The sequence below is a fragment of the Oculina patagonica genome, chromosome 8 (assembly GCF_052425735.1).
Source record: "Oculina patagonica isolate OP01 chromosome 8, crgOcupat, whole genome shotgun sequence".
NCBI lineage: Eukaryota > Metazoa > Cnidaria > Anthozoa > Scleractinia > Oculinidae > Oculina > Oculina patagonica.
In genome coordinates this window covers 8,004,699-8,026,109 of record NC_135765.1, presented here as the reverse complement: position 1 = coordinate 8,026,109, position 21,411 = coordinate 8,004,699, and the positions used below count along the sequence as shown (strand labels likewise).

At 37.5% G+C, this 21,411-nt stretch overlaps 1 protein-coding gene across 1 annotated transcript in view; it reads right to left on the bottom strand.

The window, feature by feature from the left end:
- Positions 1-4,023: 4,023 nt before the first annotated feature.
- LOC144662609 (lactadherin-like) overlaps positions 4,024-21,411 on the bottom strand; it is an 18,057-nt gene continuing 669 nt past the window's right edge. The window contains exons 2-7 of the mRNA XM_078523460.1: positions 15,030-15,378; positions 14,465-14,614; positions 7,791-7,907; positions 6,857-7,185; positions 6,221-6,359; positions 4,024-4,925 (exon numbers count right to left, since the gene is read on the bottom strand). Coding sequence (XP_078379586.1) covers positions 4,921-4,925; positions 6,221-6,359; positions 6,857-7,185; positions 7,791-7,907; positions 14,465-14,614; positions 15,030-15,351 — 1,062 coding nt within the window. The 5' untranslated portion in view covers positions 15,352-15,378 and the 3' untranslated portion in view covers positions 4,024-4,920. The remainder of the gene's footprint in view (positions 4,926-6,220; positions 6,360-6,856; positions 7,186-7,790; positions 7,908-14,464; positions 14,615-15,029; positions 15,379-21,411) is intronic.

Genomic DNA, 21,411 nt, shown 5'->3' with positions numbered 1-21,411 from the left:
ATCCGTAGAAGGCTCTCGGAGCGCGCGCTTAGTCTTCGCTGAATTTTATCAATCAAAACATTCAATAAATCAACCCTAGCTATATTTTGTGTTTAATAGGTCGGTCAGTGGGTTATGCTAACACAATTAGACGGCTCGCTCTCGGTTTCTACCGGCTTTTGATAGTTGGCTCGGGGCTTCGCCCCTCGCCAACTATCAGCCGGTAGAAACCTCGAGCTTGCCGTCTAATTGTTAAATAGTGCCCTCCGCGGATGAACACCATCGCGTCACGTGATCAATTTAATCCAATCAGAATCTGAGAAAATTTTTTGGTGAACTATAATCGCTGATAGGGCATGATTGTGCGTTGGCTTAAAAGTGCTTTAAATTTTAGGTTTTGGATAGCGATAGTCCACTGTATGTTTTGGATAGCGATAGTCGACTCGGCTGAGCCTCGTTGATTAATCTAACTCATAGAAAACTCGGGTTACTAATTTTCAAATATAAAACAGTGATACACAGTTTTGTAATGGCCACACCCAGCTTCTTAGAATCAAGGAAACTGATGTATACAAAACATCATTTTTTTGAAATGCCAGTGGGTTACATCTATAAATATTCAACATTTGAACAACGAGATCACTTGCTTACTCTTTCCTTTAATTTATGTTGGTTGAATGTTGGATATTTTGTTGTACAGGCAATCAAGTGATCGTAAAGGAAAAACGAATATAATTGTTAGACATGCACTACAGTGTCACTGGCGCGATGTATACTCGTGTAAGCATTTCTCCTGTACATCGGCTAACTCTCGCCCCGCCCAATTATTTATTTTGATAGTTAAAAAGCCGGGCAATAGGTTGGCTTAATATTCCATTTGCACGATTTTTTCTTAGGGTTTCTGTAGTACAAATCTTTTACAGTACAAATGAAATCTGCTTCAAGGTTGTAGGTGAACCACGCCCTCACAGAAATTTATCGTGGCTGAAAGGTACACAACACGAAACAAAGTTGTTGTTGCCACTATCACGACCTTTGTCAAGTTTGACCAGGCGTTTGTGCTACAAAAATTAAGAATTATTTTTCTTAATTTAATTCACAAATAGTTTTGAATAAGAAAGGAAACCAGAGCTAGTTAAATAAGTTTTCTCATAGTGGCGAATCATAAGCAAAAGTGTGTGCATCTTAAGCATCCTATAATGGATTAGCTTGACTATCGCTTGGGTACGAATTCTGATCTGACCAGACGATTCAGTTATAAAATATGACACAGACATATACTAGACATTGATTCTCGTGACCTGAAACGAACATTTTGTTTATCTCTTATATCGGTAAACGATGCCCATATAAATTGATGAACCTTGTATTCTATGAAAATTCACAAACGAGCTGGGTCACATTTCAGTTTTCTCCAATGACCAAAACGAAAATGCAGTCCTCGACAAAGATGAAAACAGAGATGTTTTCTGTTTTTATTGGTTAAATTGGTGTTACTACTTACTTCGGGTGCGTCACGATGACACTTGAGTTATAGAAATGAAAAAATATGCTTCCTGTCACTAAAGGTTCTTGAAAAAAATACACAGTTGATCTGAACTTCTACCTATGTTTACTTGGGTCTTGTGTGCGTTTTTGTGTCTTTTTTAGGATGAAAAGAATTCGAGACTAACTTGAAAATGCAGTCGCCTGTTACTTCTTTTTTTAGTGTTCTGGACAGATGCTCATACCTGCCACTCTATCTACGGATAAGTCAAAGTGACCTGAACTGAATGAAGAAAGCTCCCTCAGTGATTTCTGAACTTCGAGATCGCCATCCTCGCTTGCCACTCACAACAAGACCTCGAGTAGTAAGCGATCTGTAACATCTTGTTTTCAAGCATCTAACGGTAGAACAGTTGTACTATATTCGAGAAGACTACAAGGTGATTCTTGTGAAGCTAACGAACAATTCATACTTTATATAAGAGTGTTTGTCCCGAATGAAACGTGATAGTATGAATTGAAACTGACAAAATTCCGTGTCGAACGTGAGAAATAACGTCTCGACTCGTGGTTTCTTTCTATGGTACCTTGGATCATTACTTCAAAGACCGCCTTATATATTACGTTTATAATCTCGCTTTTAAGACATACCAAACTAAACTATGAAAATCGAAGCAATGCTTACGTAATACGACTTAGTTTTCGCAGGAAATACACAATGAATTTATGCACGGACTGCGGTATCTATTACTTTAACCCTCGGACGTACAAGCCAACTTACACCCCCACCATCGTACAAGGGGGGGTGGATGGAGCCCCTCCCCGGAGTTTTCGTTATATTAAGGCGTAGAGAAATTATTTTGAACTTGGAAGAAAGCCCTCAGCGTACTCTATAAGATGACATAATTTTAATTGGCTGTGACGTCATTAGAGCCGCCATCTTCGATCCGCCATCTTGGATTTCAACATTTTCTTAGAAAGTCAGAAAATAACGGGAATTGATGCAAAATCAAGCCAGAATGCTTACGGAATGTAAAAATAAACACATCTTGCACTTCTGTTTTAAAAAACTTGAAAAAATTAAGAAAAATGGTAAAAATGACGATTTTTGGCAAGACCTGCTTGTATTTATGACGTTGCCATGGCAACGTCACACACCACGGACAAATCGTTGACATATCAAAATTTCCGCAAAGGATGAATGAACAGCTAATGAAAGTTTCAGCATTGTAGTGTAAATCGTTTTTTCAAAATTTAGAAAAAACCTCATGGGGTGGTGGCATCCACCCCCCCCCCTCCCTTGTACGTCCGAGGGTTAATTAACATAGTTAATTCGCAATCAATTATTAACACATTTAATGAAGTTTCTACTCCTTTCAATGAATTAAAATACAACTATTTCATTTCAAAATATAATTGTATCGATGTTATGTGATATTTTAGTGTGATTTAATTTTGGCGGGAAAATAGCCATAAGAGCGATCAGAGCCATTTTTGAACTAAATTCGTGGAGAAAGAATTTATTGTGCCAATCAATAAATTCTTGTTTTCGAATAAGAAGGGTATGGACTGTTATAAAATGGCTTTTAATAAAAAATAAACTATCGCACTTTTGAAAAAATTGAATTTGAAAATCCCCCAAATTCACTCTGTGGCAAGACACAAGCTACCTACCTAGTTTAGAAAATATAGTAAAAATTACAGTTGAACTGAAAAGTTGTTTCTAAGCATGCAAAACATCAACAACCAGTTAATTTACCTTGAGAAAAAGTTTTGTGCACGAAATGCAAAAGGAAGATCTGTTTCCTGTACTGAGAATTTGGCCTTTTTTATGAGGATTTTTGGCACTTTCTGTGCCAAAAACTAAGGGGTGGTCAATCTCAAGATTGAAAAGGCAGAAAATCATTTAAATGCCACCAATCTTAATCTTATCTGATAGGTTTTAAATGCTGAAAATATGAGGGAAATCGGCTGACCCCCATCTTTTGGCATTGCCTGGTTTACTCTGACAATGACACTTAAAACCACTGTAAGTACGCATCTCATTATGTAAATTTTTTTTGTACCACGTGTTCGATATCCGCCTTTCTGATTGGAGGCTGCCCCAAATCCTCGATTCTGATTGGTTCTTGCCCCAAAAGCACCCCCTTACTACTTTTATTTAACGGTTCACGTATTTGCTCGTGCTACGAGGACAAAACGTCAACAAAAGATCGCTGCGCGAGATCTAGTCGTGCAAAAGACTTGTATATTGCAGGAATTTCGATGCGCTCGTCGCCCGCATTAGGATCTCGTTCAGAGTACCAAGCCTCAAGAAAAAGCCTCTTGTGGTAGTCCTTCGCTCTGTCGACAATATTAATGATGGCATGATCGAAATCCATATTATGGCCAAACTGATTTGCGTGTTGTGCAACTTTGGAATTACTGTCAGCAACACGGACTGCCCAACACCAAAGGGCAGCAACACCAAAGGCCTAGCGAAATGCTGACTTTTCAACATAAATCTTCAATTTATGCTTCCAATCCATGAGAAACAACAACACAATAGTGATATGTAGGGTAATGGGGTTGAAGTACTCCACCAACAGGCCGGTGCAAGTAAACGAATCACTAGTCTAGCTAAGTAAGGGGTTACAACCCCTTCTCCTAATGACAGAAGTGCAGGTCACAGACCCCTGAGAGAGGTCCTTACTCCTTTTCAAGGATGCAGGTCACAATACACTGAAAGAGGTCCTTACTTCTCTCCACACAATCCTTTAGAATAGGTCCTTAGTCAGGGGGTCACAATCCTCACTCCTCTCAAGGGGTCGCAATTGCAATCCCTTGGGAGAGGTACTCAGAATTTAGGGAGTTAGGCGTGTGGTTACTAAGATAAACAATCCATTCTGCGAGTCTATGAATCAAGAGTGACCTATATGGGAGTACTTCATCCCAACCCAAACTTTATTTTGTTTATTTCAAGAATTTTAGGAAAAAACAACTCTTAACCTAAGATTAGCTCCTACTTTAATTAGTAGTTCTTAAGATTAGCAGAGCTAATCAGTTCGTGAAGTGTCTTTGATGCCAGCAGCATTGGCTGTTACCTATAACATAACATATCTGCTAACGGTAAAATATTGTATAAAGGGATCCTAATAGATCCTATGGTTAAAGTAGCTAACAGCTTATCTCTTAACATGAGGCCGAAGGCCCAACTGAATACTTGATGTGCTGTAGAGTGTAGTATGCAATCATGGTATGTGAGCCACAGTTTCCTCTGCGAATTTACTGTACTTGAATGGCGACTCTACTTTATGTTCTCTATTCTTTTACTGAAGATCCGGGACTCGCTATATATACTACTTCATATTGATCGTTCGTAACAATACACTTGGGGTTGTAAAACGAAGAGAGTGACTAAGGTTGCCTGCATCGGCGAAGTTGCCACGTGCATGTATTTTTCAGCCCTGGTTGGAATTACACTGTGGATGACAAGTAAAATATTGATTATTAAAAAATAATTGAAGATCATTATTGAGCATCCACCCTTGCTTCCCTCAATACAATCGATCTCCTACCTGATAGACACGCAACTAAAGTACAGCTTTCTACAATCCCAACAATTAAACGTGGGACCATACCCAAAAATTAAAGGAAAGTGACCTGACTAGAGTCATTAATATCTCAGGTATTCAAGTACGTATCTCAAAAGACCACGGAAAGGTTAAGTTTAATTTTGAAATATTTGTTCTGACAGCCGGTCTGTATGATTTGTTTGCCATTATGTGGTAATCAGTCTGTAATAGTTCCTGTTCAATTTCTGTCTTTATCTTTTCTGCAGTGTTTTGTCGAACACCAGGCAGATTCGGAGTCGGTCTGACGGTATTGCCACATGGCGGAAAGGCAAGTGCCTACACCAATCGCCCTCTGAGGTCATTTTTTGGCTAAAGTATAATCGCCATAATTATGACAGCAAACTCTGCACGAAACCTGATCACGTCTGAGTGTTGTTCCGAGAATCGAAAGACATAAACACTGTGCGCTAAGCCTTCCGCCTATGGCTACAATAGCTTACAACTTTGCGAGCAATAAGATACCTCCGATCCTAAACCAACTGTGAACTGTAATAAAGGTCTCCAGAGATTATTTATCCTAATGAATTTTAGGTAGCACTTTGATTGTACGTTGCTTCATGGTCAATGTGTAATATAAGCCTTTTATCGTTTCTTTACCAAAGCAACGACCAGAAATGTGAATAAAAACCAAGAGGAAGTCCATCCATCATTTAGCAAACTGCTTACTAAAAACAGAAGAGCACCCCTCTTCAAGAAGAGGACGCAAAAGTTGTTCCTTGTTCCTCAAATGCCAATTTATATTGAAGCGCTACAATATATAGAATCAAGCAAAACATTTCTTCTTGTTCTAAAATTGTTTTTGTGTTTTCTGCGGTATAGATAGCATTAAGTGCCAAAGTTTCAAAAGATGCATTTTCGAGTGCTTGCACTGTTTTCCTTAATACATCACCACAGTAGATAAATCAGTTGCAAATGTTACCCACAAGGGTATATAGGTGCCTAAACTACCTACTGTGCACACTGCATGCCACAAATACTTGCTATAATCGCTTGAACATTGCTTAAGTTTTTTCCATTTTGTTAAATGAATGCAACTGGAAATACTAAAAAAGTTTCTTACAAATGACTCCTTTTCCCTTTGTCCCAACGAAAACAAATTCGCAGTAAAGTTGCTATCCAAATAAAGAGCCTTGGGCAGTTACCTCGACAACCATAGAACTCTGCCCTCATTGATATGTAAGAATACCAAGCCACTGGTCGAAAACGGATGTAGCGTGCTGTGATTGGTGGGTTTAGATCATGATAAACAACAGTATCCTGGTCTGTGTTTCCAGCAAAATCCTAAATTAGTAAAACGAAAATTTGTTAGCAATCTCTCATTTAAAAACGTTCTGGCTAAATTATCTATCATTATCTAGTCAAAGTACATCTGGTAATTAACTTGAGACCAGAGTGATTGAAAAGTAAATCATCAACAGCTCAATATAAAAACGGGGTTATCTCGGTGTAAGAACCTGTGATATTTTTGTTTGTTTTGGAGCTTTTGTTTTCCTGCTCTGTATTGTTTTTGACGCTCTTTGTTGCTTTGTTCGTTCTTTGTTTTACTTCACCGGTGAGTTTCACAGGTTCTTACACCGAGGATTAGCCATAAAAACGGCGTGAAAACTTAGATATGATTCGATTTAATTGTAGTCGCCTTCGATGTTGGACTAATACGATTTTTAAGCCCCTGAGTCTGTGGAAAAAAACAACAAAAACAAACAAAACAAAAACAAAACAAAAACAAAGCTACCCAGTTTTAATCAACGGTTCGGCGTATGAAAAATGTTCTTATTTGCCTTCTCTATAGCTTGTCCTTGATCCTTGTAGTACTGGAAGTTCAACTCATCGTCACTGTACTGCAGTCTGTACTCGGTTACCCTGTCCCAGTGACCGTTTCTTCCTTGCGTTGCTACACGTGTTACTCTTGTGTGCTGATTACCAAGATCGATCTGGAGCCATTGGTTGTCATCAAGAACGCCGGCTGACCAAGCTCCCCGTTTGATTCCAGCCAATTTAAAATGCAGTCTGCCCTGGACGGCGGCATGATTGTTATCGTATTCTGAAGAGGCAGTAATTTGACCGTCAGTGATTGCACCGCTTTCCATTCCAAGGGCTTCTTTACATTCTGAAGGTTTGATAAAACCGTAATACATGGTCAATATACTTTTTAAGTGCCACTATGATCAAATTTTCACCCCTGCTTTTTGGCGTTTCATAGAGTACTTCACAGGAGAGTCAAAATGGCGTTTTCCATTTTCCAATATCTATTTTAGTTCTGGAGATATTTAAGCTTAAAAGAATCAGAAAAGATGCGAATTTCATCATAGTGGCACATTAATGAAACGTATCTGACCTGCTCATAACAAACTTAGCTCTGCATTTTTTTGTGAAAAAACTGTGGTTCAAAAGAAATTTGGGAAAACACATGATTGTGCAAGGCCAGGTGATCTTGGTAGAGAATTACATCGGTATCACGAAAGTCATTGGTTTTATTCCCGTCATAACATTGATTATATCTCTTTCAAGCTAAAAATAGGACCAGCTTATTCATATCAATTGCTTACATAATGTACACAGATCATTAATTTTCATTAATTCCTATTTTTATTCAAAGAAAGAGCTTTTTCTTTTAGGAACTGCCTAAAGACACAGCATTTTTTCGCATCAGCCCATTCCAATAAAGTGCCACGTACTTTGAAGAGTCATGCATTGAAATAAATGACTTTATACCTCGTTCACAGTAGTCTCCAGTCCACCTCCATGAATTACATGTACACGTGTAGTTCACGTGACTGTTCACACATGTCGCGTTGTTTTGACACTGATGGCCAAAGCAGTAGTCGGCAGCTACACAAAAAATAATTGAAACATTAAATTAAATATTATCATTATGACTTTGTACAAAATTAAATTTATGGCTTTCAAGATCGATAGAGACCTCACGACATATGGCAAGTCTTTATTATCGAAAGCTTTAGGTATATCACAGCTAGTGTACGCAGCATCGATGCTGACCGTTCCAGAATCGGTTATCAAGACTGTACAAGAGAATCTGTTCGCTTTTCTATGGAAAATCAGGAAAGACAAAATAAAAAGATTGGTTATGTATCAACCAATAGCAAAAGGAGGAATCAATTTTGTTAATTTTTGCACGGTCGTTAAATCTTTACGCTTGGCTTGGATTGGTAGATTACTAGGCGAGTCTGACGATAAATGGAAGGTAATCCCCAATTACTACCTTCGAAAGTATGGTGGTTTATCATTTCTCCTTAAATGCAATTATGATGTAAAATCCTTGAATACAGGTCTACCCCTCTTTTATCGAGAACTTCTTCAGTATTTTCAGGATCTCAAAAATACAACCAACATCTTTCCAAATGGCGAACTCTTTCTTTGGAATAACAATTTGATAACTATAGACAACGCAACTCTGTTTTGGAAATCGTGGTTTGAACGCGGAATCGTGTCAGTAAAGAATGTGTTAAACTCTGAGGGCAAATTTTTATCGTACGAAGAGTTTAGCGACAAATTTAATATCACCACAAATTATATGCACTACTTTCAGCTAATTTCAGCCATTCCATCGGAGTTGAAAAGAAGAGCAGCTCAAACTTCTATTCCTGCAGCTGATCTTTCCTCGACCTCCGCATCCATTCTTTCAAACAAAACTTTAATTAATCTGACTGAAGCACGTTGCAAAAACTATTACCAATTGTTCAACGACCCTCATCCTATTGTCCCGAGTGGTGTAAAAAAGTGGCAGAGTAAATTCCCTGAAAAACTTGGTGAATGGACTAGAAGTTTTCAAGCTATATATCGCTTCACTAAGGACAATAAACTTCGTCAAATCGTTTTCTGCATAGAACAATTGTAACGAAGAAAGAACTCAAACTATATCACCTAGCCGAAGACGATAAATGTATATATTGTTTTAATGCGGATTCAATAGACCATACGTTTATTGACTGCAAGGAGTCTGTAAAACTATATTCACAAATTATATCATGGTTCAATCATCGTCAAGGTACTGAGGTAACACTCTCAAAAGAACAAATTGCTTTTCACGACACATGTCACGCGACTAATGTGCTCTCGGAACCCACAAAACGCAAGCTAGATTTGCTCATCATCTTGGTCAAACACTATATCTATTCTTCAAAATATCTTCAGAAAGAAATGTCTCTAGATGAACTTGCCAATAAACTAATTGTACAATGGAAACTAGAAAAATGTACTCAAATGTAAAGCTGTTTATCTTAATAATAATAATAATAATAATAATAATAATAATAATAATAATAATAATAATAATACAAGGTCACTGTAGCGAATTACTTTAAAAAAATAGCTCTCAAAAACGAAGTATATATATATAAATATATATATATATATTTTAAATTGTAATACTTTAAAGTAATGCATGGACTCCTTTTCGTACTTTTTTGTTTGTTTTTGTTTTTGTTTTTGTTTTTTTGTTTTTTTTGTTTTTTTTTTATTGCACAACACACACATAAAAACATAATCACATACTTAAACTACTGACAATACTCACAATACTTACGTTACAAGGATGATTTTAACAGCATTTACAGTATAATTGCTTCCGCTACTTACAATACTAAGACGTCTCCTATACGTTACATTACAATACAATACAATATCGCTACATTACTAATATATCTTCTTTCATTACATACAATACAAAACACAGAAAGGCTAAATCGGAAAAAGGTGTAAATGGAAGTTAAGCGTTCAAATTAAGGGACCAAAGTATTTTAAAAGGCTTAATTGTAATATACTATTTCAGAAGGAGAAATAAAATAATAAAGAAAGCTTACAGCGCATGAAGTATTTGGTACCACTTTTGTTGGAATTTATCGTTTGAATCTGTCACAATGGAGACTTGTCTTTCAATTTCTAAGTTATATTTCAGCTGTTTTACATATTCTCTAATAGATTGGGTGGCGTCTTTTATTTTACAGCAATAGATGTAATATCTAGCAAGAAGTAAACAGTGGTTTAGCATAATATCATCTTTTTCTCCTTTGAAACCTAAACATTCATATAAATTATATCCAAAACGCGTGAGGCTGGTATCAGCTGAACTGAGGCGAAGAAACTCCGAACATTTTGCCAAAAGTGTTTTGTTGTCATTCATGAGGTCTTTGATCTTTAGTACGCCAGCTTTTGCCCAGTGTTTATAGAAGAAAGTCCTGTTAGCAATTGGACTAGAGAATTGTTCCATATCAAACTGTTACCGAAATCGTAAATGGAGTGAAAGGAGTCTTTGTAGTTAAAGTCTACCCAAATTTCGACAAGTTCTCGAAGAAATTCATCTCTAATATCAAGTTTAGTAACGTCTTTTTTTCCCAAGTTCCCAAGAAAAACAAGTCTTCCTCCCCATTTTGAAAGATGGAGATCAAAAAAACTCTTCCATTTTGATTTACAGTCATCAGAGATATACTTAACTATCCACGCAATCTTTAAAGATTTATTGAAAGCCATGATGTCCAACATTTTTTGTCCCCCATCACCATAGTCAGCGATCATTTCAGACCGTTTGATTTTATCTCTTTTTCCATCCCACAAAAATTTGAAAAGCAAATCATTTATTTCTCTTAACGTTTTAAAGCACGTACATAATGAGGACATTACATATACCAATTGGGATGCAGCTAGTGCTTTTATAACTGTAATCTTTCCAGGGAGCGTTAATCTCTTGTTTTGTCAGTTGTTAAAAATATCCTCAACTTTACGAGCCTTGTCTTCATAATTCATTTTCATGCCTTCGTTTTGGTCCGTACAAAACCAAACACCTAAAGCCTTGACTTTACCATCCGCCCATTTTAAGTTTTTGTCTGGGCACATAATTTGATTTGACCCTTTCATGGATCCTATCCAGAGTACCTCAGTTTTTTGACAGTTCACTCGCAGGCCTGACAGTTGACCGAAATTGTCAAGCAGAGCAAAGGACCTCTCGAGAGACACTTGCGAGCCGTCTAATATCATCGTGGTGTCGTCCGCGTACTGGCTTAATTTGCACTCGACATTTTCGACAAGGATTCCTTTTATCTCGTTGTCTTCACGAATAGCTTTAGCTAACACCTCGACACAGAGAATAAATAGGTAGGGTGAGAGCGGGCAGCCCTGTCTTACACCTCTACCTAGCCCAAAGAAACCCCCCGACCATCCATTATTTATTATACAGCTTTGGATATCAGAGTAAAATAATTTGATCCAGCCGATTAAAGAAGGACCAAAACCAAAATGCTCTAGCGTTTTCCGAACAAAGTTCCATTCAATAGTATCGAATGCTTTTTCAAAGTCGATAAAAAGGAGTAACCCTTTTAAGTGGGTATTAGAGATAACATTATTGATCAAACAAATATTTTCTGCAATAGAGCAGCCTTTTTGAAAGCCAGTTTGATCATTGTCTATAAGTTCCGGCAACATAGACTTTAGACGAGAAGCAATCGCTTTTGATGCAATTTTATAATCACAGTTTAGTAGGGTTATAGGCCTCCAATTCTTTAATTCAGTTAGTGCTTTGTCTTTTTTCGGAATCAAAGTAATAATACCTCTTCTCTGGGTTATCGCCAATTTTCCCTTGTGAAAACTTCTATTAAGAGAGCCTATCAAAAAAGGAGATATATCATTCCAAAAAACTTTATAAAATTCGGCCGGAAGACCGTCTGTACCAGGCGATTTACCAGATTCCATTGATTTGACAGCTTCTAGACATTCGTTTTCAGTTAGGAGACTCTCGCATTTATCCCTATCAACTTCATTGAGATTTGGATGTTCATGGCCAAAGAACATTTTTTCCAAGTTTTCTGTTATTTTAGTTTGTTTGGATGTGTAAAGATCACCATAAAAGGAATTACATTCTTTCAAAATATCAGGGTCATTAGTGAGCGTCACTCCATCGCTTGTCTTGATCTGCATAATTGTCTTTTTTTTGCAGTGTCGATTTTCTAAATTCAAGAAATATTTGTTATTTTTCTCGCCCTCATTGTACCATCTGGCTTTGGATCTAATTATGGCTCCCTTTGTTTTGTATTCAATAATGTTCTCAAGTTCTATTTTCTTTACCCTCAGCTGTTCAGAAAGAGCTTCTTTGTCATTGTTTGTCGAGCTCTCAAGTCGCCTTTCGAGAGCGGCTATTTCACTTTCAATATCGGCTTCTTTGTTTTTCATTTTCCTTATTTTGGCCTTTGAATACTTGATTGACGTATCTCTAATTTGGAGCTTAATCATTTCCCATAACAACACTTCGTCTACTGTTTCGTCATTTTCGTATTGAGTTACTGTTTCGGCAATGGTAGATTTAATATCGTTAACGTAATCCATTTCCCCTAAAAAAGATGAATTTAATTTCCAGAAACCTGGCCCTCTGTGGTGGGTCCGGTAATTTATAACGATGTTACACAAAGAATGATCCGTTTTATAGCCGGGAAGAATGTCAGCTTTTAAGACTCTTCCGGCGAGGCTTGCGCTTACAAGGAAAAAGTCTAACCGACAGTGTATTTCGGGCTTATTTTGTCTCCACGTATATCTTCTCTCCTCCGGGTTTAAGTCCCTCCATATATCAGTCAAATCAAGATTATCTCGGATATTTTGAATCACTTTCAAAGAGTTTCGGTGCGTCGTTAATTTCCCACCCATTTTGTCCTTGGCAACATCCATAACAAGATTGAAATCTCCCCCGAGGATAATTTCCTCGCATTTAAATCTTGATAATTCTTCACTCACATTTTGGAAGAAAGTAGGGTCGTCTGTGTTGGGAGCATAGATATTACAGATCGTCAAAGTCAGTTCGTCGACTTCTAAATCAATAATAATGTACCTTCCTTGATTATCGCATATTTGCTTCAAAATATTGAATGTAAAGTTGTTGTTCAAAAGAATAGCGACACCTGCCTTGTTACTTGCGAGGCTGCTAAACAATGCTGTGTAGCCCCATTCAGCGGCCCAAGTCTCAGAGGACCTTTCGGCGCAATGAGCCTCCTGCAGCGTGTAAATAGAATAATTTTTCTTTTTTAGCCACTGAAAAACTTCTCTTCGTTTTTCATTGTTGCCCAAACCTCGTGCGTTAAGAGATGAAACAGTTATGTTGGACATTTAAGGCTTAATTTAAATTTAAATATTACTGATCGGTCGCGCACATAAGAGTTCTCTCCTAATTTACACCCTTTACACCAAAATAAGAAAGACGAGTAAATAAACAAACATAGATTTATAACAACACTAATTACGTTACTTCTAAAATTTATACTTAAGTTTGGGAAGGTCTCCAGCCAAAGCACGTCTTCTGTTGAGTAGATTTCGAAAACATATTGCTGGTATCAATAATCCTGCAGTAAAGTTCTGTTCATGTTCATGAGCTTGGTTTGTATAACCGGCCGTCGATGTATAGTTTGTCATAGATGAGTTTGGCGTCGCGCCCCTTTTTCTTTGCTTCTTTCAAAACTTTCACTAAGCCTCTTCGAATTTCCACTATCTCCCGAGGAAAGTCTTGCGAGATTCCAAAGTCCGTTCCAGCTAGGACGCGGGCATTAGATAGAATGATTTCCTTATTCTTGTGGAAAGTGAATTTCGCTATAATTGGTCGAGGCTTCTCGTCGCTTGCGTTTTGTTTTCCAAGACGATGCGCTCGTTCAATTGAAATCCCATCAATATCCTCTTCCTTCAACTTTAAGTTGTTTTCCATGAAGGAAAATAGAGTTGACTCTGTCTTGGAGCTATTTTCATTCCTTTCTTCGGGGATACCGTAAAAAATTAAATTGTTCCTGCGGCTATGGCTTTCTAGTTTGATCGCCCGCTCCTTCTCAAAGTTTGCACTTTTTGTCAATTCATTCACACCTTTCTCCAGCTCAGAGATTGTCTTTTCTTGAGCGACAACTCGTTCTGACAATTTGCTGATTGACTCGTGAGCAAATTGCAAGCTCTTTTCTAGATCAGCATTTGTATTCTCCAGCTGCTTTTGCTTCTTTTTAATCTCGTCGATTTCTACTATCCGCGCCAGAGCCAGGTCGAGTTTACGGTTCATCTCGGCTATGATGTCGGCCATATTGCAGCAACCGCTGCAACTTCCATTATCTTCGGTCTGTGAGCCTGATTCGCTTCTCCTAGGTCTCTTTCGACTTGTATCTGGAACTGCGTCCCCCGAGTCTTCACTCATGGTGCTATGGCGTTTGGAGGCTTCTTATTAAGCCATTTAAGATGAAAAAGTCTTCGATATAAAAAAGACACGTCCGCTCGCTCGGAGTCGTACTTTTGTTGTTGTTGTTGTTGTTTTTTTTTAATCATGTAAAAGTGTGTTTATCTTCAAAAAAAAAATTATGACTTTGTACGTTTTTGTTCTGATTAGGCATGAATAGTAAAATAATATTAATCTCACTTACTCTCTGTGTCCATGTCACAGCGAGCAAGAATGGAATTTCCGGACCTCGTGGAATCCAACCAGTAATTACCGCTGACCGTTTGTGCTCCTTCACTCGCCTTGATCTCTCTACACGAGTCAGCTGGCAGCTCCGAAATAGAACCGAGGGGCACTGGGAATAAAATAAGCATAAAATTATTAACTACAAGACGAACTGTTTCTTGTAGAAGTCATAACTAAAACGTGTCTATCTCAAACGTTTGCCCTTCGTTTATGAATTTAGCTTATCTTCTTTTCTTTTTTATTACCGAACGAACTGAAAAGATATACCACACCAATTTTAAAGAGAGATAAAAGAAAAAACAAAACAAAACAGATAATTTCCTTCAAAGGAGAATGCTTATACATAAAACCTTAAGTTATACAAAAAATCTCTTTAAAGAATTTTCTACTGGCGAATCCGATGGATATCATTTCATTAAAAGATGTTCCATTCCTTCATGTTTGCTATGCTACGAAAATAGGGCAAAAACTGCTCAACACGTTGTAAGCAATAGCTTGTTTTTCACAATGTTAATTCAGTGTACCTCTATTCGGAGCCTTTTTCATGTAATATCTTTCGTTATTTCTGACAAAGTCCTCTGGGCTGGCCTCCTTAGTCCTGTTATTCAGCTCGCATATGTCTTTGAACATGAGATAGTTATAACTTTGACATCTGACGTCAGAGTTGCATGCCTCTCTGCAGTCGAGAGACATTGGCCGGGCCTTAAACGTCTCAAAAGTGTGGCCCTTGAGCATCATTTGATAGATGGAGTAAGTGTCGATTCCGCATTGCTGACTCTCAATGCTATGAAATATTACAGACAAAATCAACAGCTCGCTTAAAATGAATATCCGTTGCCGAGCCATATCGGTTCACCTGGTTACTGGCATCTCCTAGAAAATAAAATAAAAATCAAATCAAATCAAATCAAACATAATTAATAAAAATATATGTAAATACATGCTTTGTGACGTGAAAATTGTATTATTTACTCGATCAATTTGACTCTAGATACGACATGAGATTAACCCTTAAAATACCACGCTTCTGGGATTTTTTCAGCCGTTTTCTGAGCTTACGCAATCTTTTGAATTTCATGATGGCATATAAGAAGCTTAAGTAATTAATATGTGCTGTTTTAAAACACTGAGAGCTCAAACTTTCATTGTGACGTCATTATTCTGCCGTTCCTTTATTGATAAGCGAGCACACGGGCTCGAATCTGGCAAAATTTTCGTTTATAAGTGTTTTTCCGAGTCATTTTCCACTGCAGAAGCCCCCAGGCTGGCATCATTTAGCTAGAATGGTGGGTAGAGGCAAACTTCTGAAAGAAACCAGAGGTGAGAGATGATTTGACGATGATTAGAACGCCAAAAAACATTTGTATCGGAACATGGCGATTCATGAATGAAATTGTCTCTCTGGTCGTTCTGTGGATGGATTCCGAGACCTGCCAAGGCAATTTGGACAACTTTTGACTTCCAAAGAATGCAGTCGGTGCAGTATTTTGCCGGTAGGATTGGGTGGCTAGACACTTATAAAAAACCTATGAAATAGAGGTAGGTGGACTTGCTTTTCGCCGACAAGGCAGTTTTACCCAGGCATTCCTTTCGGTCGGGGGGGGGGGGTGGATCCCCCCCATAAGGTTTTTTCTAAATTTTGAAAAAACGATTTACTCTACAATGCTGAACATTTCAGTAGGTGTTCATTCATCCTCTGCGGAAATTTTGATATGTCAACCATGCGTCCATGGTATTTGACGTTGCCATGGCAACGTTATAAATACAAGCAGGTCTTGCCAAAAATCGTCATTTTTACAATTTTTTCTTAATTTTTTCCAGTTCTTTAAAAGAGAAGTGCAAGATGTGTTTATTTTACGTTCCGTAAGCATTCTGGCTTGATTTTGCATCAATTTCCGTTATGGCGGAACCAAGATGGCGGCTCTAATGACGTCACCTGACGTCATATGACGTCACAGCCAATTAAAATTATATCATCTTGTAGAGTAAGCTAAGGGCTTTCTTCTCAGCTCAAAATAATTTCGCTACGCCTTAATATAACGAAAACTCCGGAGAGGGGTTCCATCCACCCCCCGCCCCCCCCCCCCCCCCCACCTTGTACGATGGTGGGGGTGTGAGTTTGCTTGTACGTCCGAGGGTTAAAGCTATGAAAATTATCACTTTGCCATAACAAGGAATCATTACTATCATGTGTCCAGATATGCGAAGGCTGCAGATTTTTTAATCACTGCTGGTATTTTCTACGCAAATATGCGTTGTTGGTAGTTTAAGGGTTAAGACAACATGGCCGCTTCAATACAACCTTGGAATAAAAGGATAAGGATAAGTTTTTATTGTGCACTTCAAAAAAGTTTTTTCAGTGAGCAATGCAATACATGAAATAAAAACGAGGGTGTATTTATTTGCAACATGTACATACGCATTTCTTACGCCAAACCAGTTTTAAATGAATGCGTCAATAACCACCAAACCCCCTGGGTAAACATTACGGCACATACTGAAAGACTTGAAACGGCGAGATTTTTTTTTCCTGTATTGGCCTTTTTGGCACAAAATGCAACAGAACAAGTTTTATTGAGCAATAAATACAAAGTAGCTAGTCAGAATATGACAGCACTAATATGACCAGTGATTTTAACGCGAAAGAGGTTGACGAGAAGCACAAGGCTGAAAAGAGCGACTGTTTATGGCCTTAATTGTACGCCGGTGGTTACAAATTATTAATCGGGCGTGGCCGATTTATAGTTTACCCTTTGGTCGTCCTAGACGATAGTCTCTTGTCGGCTAAAAATGACGGGGATAGCCTGGGCCAATCGGTTTCATTTCAGTTTTGACAGTAAATCGTTGTAGGAACACTGGGTCGACTTTTGGGCTAATCTGCAATCTGGTTCTCTTCTTTGCTTCGGCGGGAGGACAGAGAAAAAAGCTTAAGGGGTAAAGTACTAATAATCACCATTGTGAAACTTTAGTTGCTTTGACAAGTTGAAGCTATTTTTGTAAATAAAAGGGGTAACGTCATTCATGTCACGCAATGTTTTTGTGGGAAACTTTGAAACTAGACGCTTTGCTGGTTTCTACAAATAGCAGTGTGATCTGGCGGTACATTTTTTTGAGGCGGACTCCACTTTAAAACTATTTTTTATATATTTAGCAAGAAGTATGTCGATTTTCATTTCCGCACAGCTGGGCGTCAAAGTCGCCTGTCACAAAGAGTAGAATGTTTGCACAACATGGTTTGGATATATTTTAGATTTGACTAGTGACGTTAGTAAGACACTTCTCAAGACGTCAGCAAAACATTGGCAATGTACAGTATTGGTGTGAACTTGAATGGAATTTTTTACGAGATCAGTAAAGCTATCGAATGAAAAGATGACTTGAAAATGAAAACTTCGAATAATTATAATTAAATACCAATTGAATTTTAGATGAGAAATTCCGGAAGTGACATTTGTGTTCAAAATAGGAATTTTTGTACAACTTAAAGTTCCGAAAAAAAAGACCACATGTTTTGTAAAAATCACAGACAAACATGATCAGGAAAACAAAACAGGCCAATGGGTTTTATTTACGAAAATACAACTTTCTTAAGAAAGAGTTTGTAAACAAGACAATGGAATCGAATTACATTTCACACGAAATTTGCATACATTTGAACTTGCAAAAAAGAAGTATCTCTGACGAGACATAATAGCGAGACCTTACATTAATAATTATTGTATTCTGATCTGATTGTTATTTTTTATGCATTAACTATTTGAAAGTGGTTCTCATCGATGAAAACAAAACGGTTTTTCATTCACTGCTTGAAGTATTTATAGACGTGAAAACATTCGCTTAATCAAATTACATTCTGCACGAAATATTTTGTATCCATTTTTCCCGAAACTTTGAGGAAATTGAAATCTTTGTGGACAGTACTGCATAAAAGCAGTTCATAGAATTGAATAAAAAGATAAGAACCATATTGATAAAGGAAATTTTAAAACTTTATTTTGGCTCATTTTGACGAAATTCAGGATTTTCAAAGACTGCCAGTAAACGGCTGTATCTTGTCTGTCTCTAACGATTTTGCTACGGTTTCGAACGAGCTAATTTTTCAACATGATATCATGGTAGCGGGCAGAAGTCGGTTCGTTCTGAATTTTTCAATACGGTATACAAGTTACAGGTCAATATACAGACCCTCTGTACAGTAAAAAACGTTTTGGGAACAAACCATTGTGAACTTATTTTCTATGTTGATCAGTAAAAATCCTTAGTACGACATGGGGTTTAATATCAAGTTCGTTAGTACGTTAATACTGCAAGGTGTATAACCTCAGAGAATTATTATCAAGTGTGTTTTGTTTTATTAGCGGTTTATACTCTAAGGTCTTGGTATGGGAGATCAAAATTAAGGCAAATTTCTGTTATTATCTGATTGCTTGGCACAGATTAGTACGATACTGAATTGGTTAGGAAATGTAAACAAACATTAAATTGAATGAGATAAGAAAGGGAGGGACAGGTGGGGGTGAAAGGCTAAGGAGATGGAAAGGGAGGGAGAATTAAAATCCATGCTTGGTTATATCACGCAACCTTTGACTTCTGTTGTTTTCTCACAAGAACAAAACTTAAGGTGGGGTTCTACCTGAATTTGAATGGAACTTTAAGAGATTTAAAGAAGGGATTGAAGAAAAGAATGGAAACACCTCCAAACAGTTGACCCCCTCGCAAGAGCACTCCGGGTTGTCAGGAGACTGTTTGGTGTCCGTCCACCAATTTTTAACTTCAAATTCAAATTTTAAAATCACATTAAATCTCCAATATTTCTTATTTGTCTAAATTTTACTAATCCTTTGAGAAAAACTATCGCCTCCCAGACATCCCCCAAAATCGTCCAAAAATTAACAAAATACTGCAAAACAAATATATATGGGATAAGTAAAGCTTTTTTGGATTCCTTGAAACGCGGCTGAAATGGTTTTCAGTGTTTTTCAGCCCTTATACTTTGGGTCAGTACTACTATTCTTCACCAGTTGCTATTACAGTAATGGTATGAAACAAATACCTAATCATTGGTCAATAAGTTGTGATCATTTTCTTGACAATAGTAGTTACCTGATTAGGAGTTGTATACTGTTCCATTAAAGTGTAAGGGCAGGAAAACACTGAAACGCGTCAGCCACCTAAAGCGTTGGAAAAATTGTCTTCAGGTAAAAACCCCGCCTTTATTAAGTATTGCGAAAAGGCTGCACTTTGCTAAGTGTTACAAATTTATATTTTCTAGACGTCTAGTTTAATCGTTTATTTGTATTGTGTGAAATATATTTTTATAAATTGAGACCATTATGTCATTAAGTAATAATGCAATCTTGAAAACATTCCAGATTTTCATTATTAAATAGAAACACGAAAAATTCAATTTTGGGAAAACAAGCCTGTCAAAATGACGTTGCCATGGTGATTTCAAGTTACTGGCACAATAACTAATCCTACCAAATTATTGCGAGATTAAGTTTAGATAAACGCACAAAGTTTGGCAGCGTTTGCATGGTTGAATCTTGAAAAAGTTATAAGCGTCCAAAGTCAGCGCGGGCCTCAAAAGCCCCCCCCCCCCCCCCCCCGGCCTGAATAGGTTTAAGTGACTGTTTTTCCAGTGATTTTTACTGTACTGTACCCTGCCTTTCAAGTCAAAACAGATAGCTAATTATTAAGCGCCCGATTTTAAGCTTCTCAAGCTTCTCAAGCTTGTTGTTCATTATACTTTCACATCTTAGATCAGGAAAGGGTAATGGAAATAGATAGTACGTACTGGAATTTTTTTTCTTTTTTTTGCCAAGCAGGTATTTTTTTATTGCTATACTAAGGTGTTCTTTAAAACGATATTTCCCCGAAAAAACAACAACAACAACAAACCAACGAACAGGCAAACAACAAGACAACAAGAGCGAATGTTTCCTTCAAATTTCTTGGAGGAACTTCGAAATAATCGAGTCCTCGACATTTCTTGGTTAATGAGTAGCGAGCGTATACACGCAATAGGCCTTATGCATGATAACGTCACATGCTCAAAATTCACCACCAAGCCTCGTTTACGCGAATTATTCTCAACCTTCTGCCACCCTTATGTAGTTTTCACGTGGGCATTCTTTTCAACTTTGCTGTTTGGGAATTCGTTCATGATAAAATTTACAAGTTTGCACTTCGAAAGCGTGGCTTGGTGGTAAAACTAGCCAGTCTGACGTAAACATGCATAAGGGCTATTCGCTATGCTTTGCATTCATTACAAATATTTTAAAGTTCGAGCATTCCCGGCTACACGTGGAGGGCATTCGATTAATCGATAGCGTATCGATTTATAAGAAAAAAAAACACCAAGAAAATAGTAACTCGAGAATTAATGTTATTCTTGATGTTTATTTTTTTATTATTGTTGTGAGGCAACTATGTTCTTAGATAAAAAATTATACTACTTATGTACGCCGTTTGGTCAGGCTGTAAAATGCAAGTACTGATGCGTAGAACTAATTCTGTTTTAATCGCGGTGTCTCAAAAGAGACATCGCGAGACAGACATGAAAAGAGACATCAAAAGAAAGAACGCCTGTCTAATCGACAAAGTAGCAAATTAGGCCCTTGCCAATGGAAAATGGAAAAAAATAGAACCGTTATTTTCTTTTTCAATTCTAAAACTGACCCTGAAGAAGGTTAGTACTAATTGTAAGGGTTAATTAAAGGTGCTATTACCGCGGGTAGTGCCAGCTATGCATTCTAATAAGTTGTTCTACAGCAATTCGTCCACCTCACCAGTTAGCTTTCAGCGAGAAAAAAAAAAATTAAGAAACGTAATCGATCCAGGTCAGCGAAAACTGAGAAACAACTGTTTTTAGTTTTAGGAACGAAAAATATCCTGCATATACTT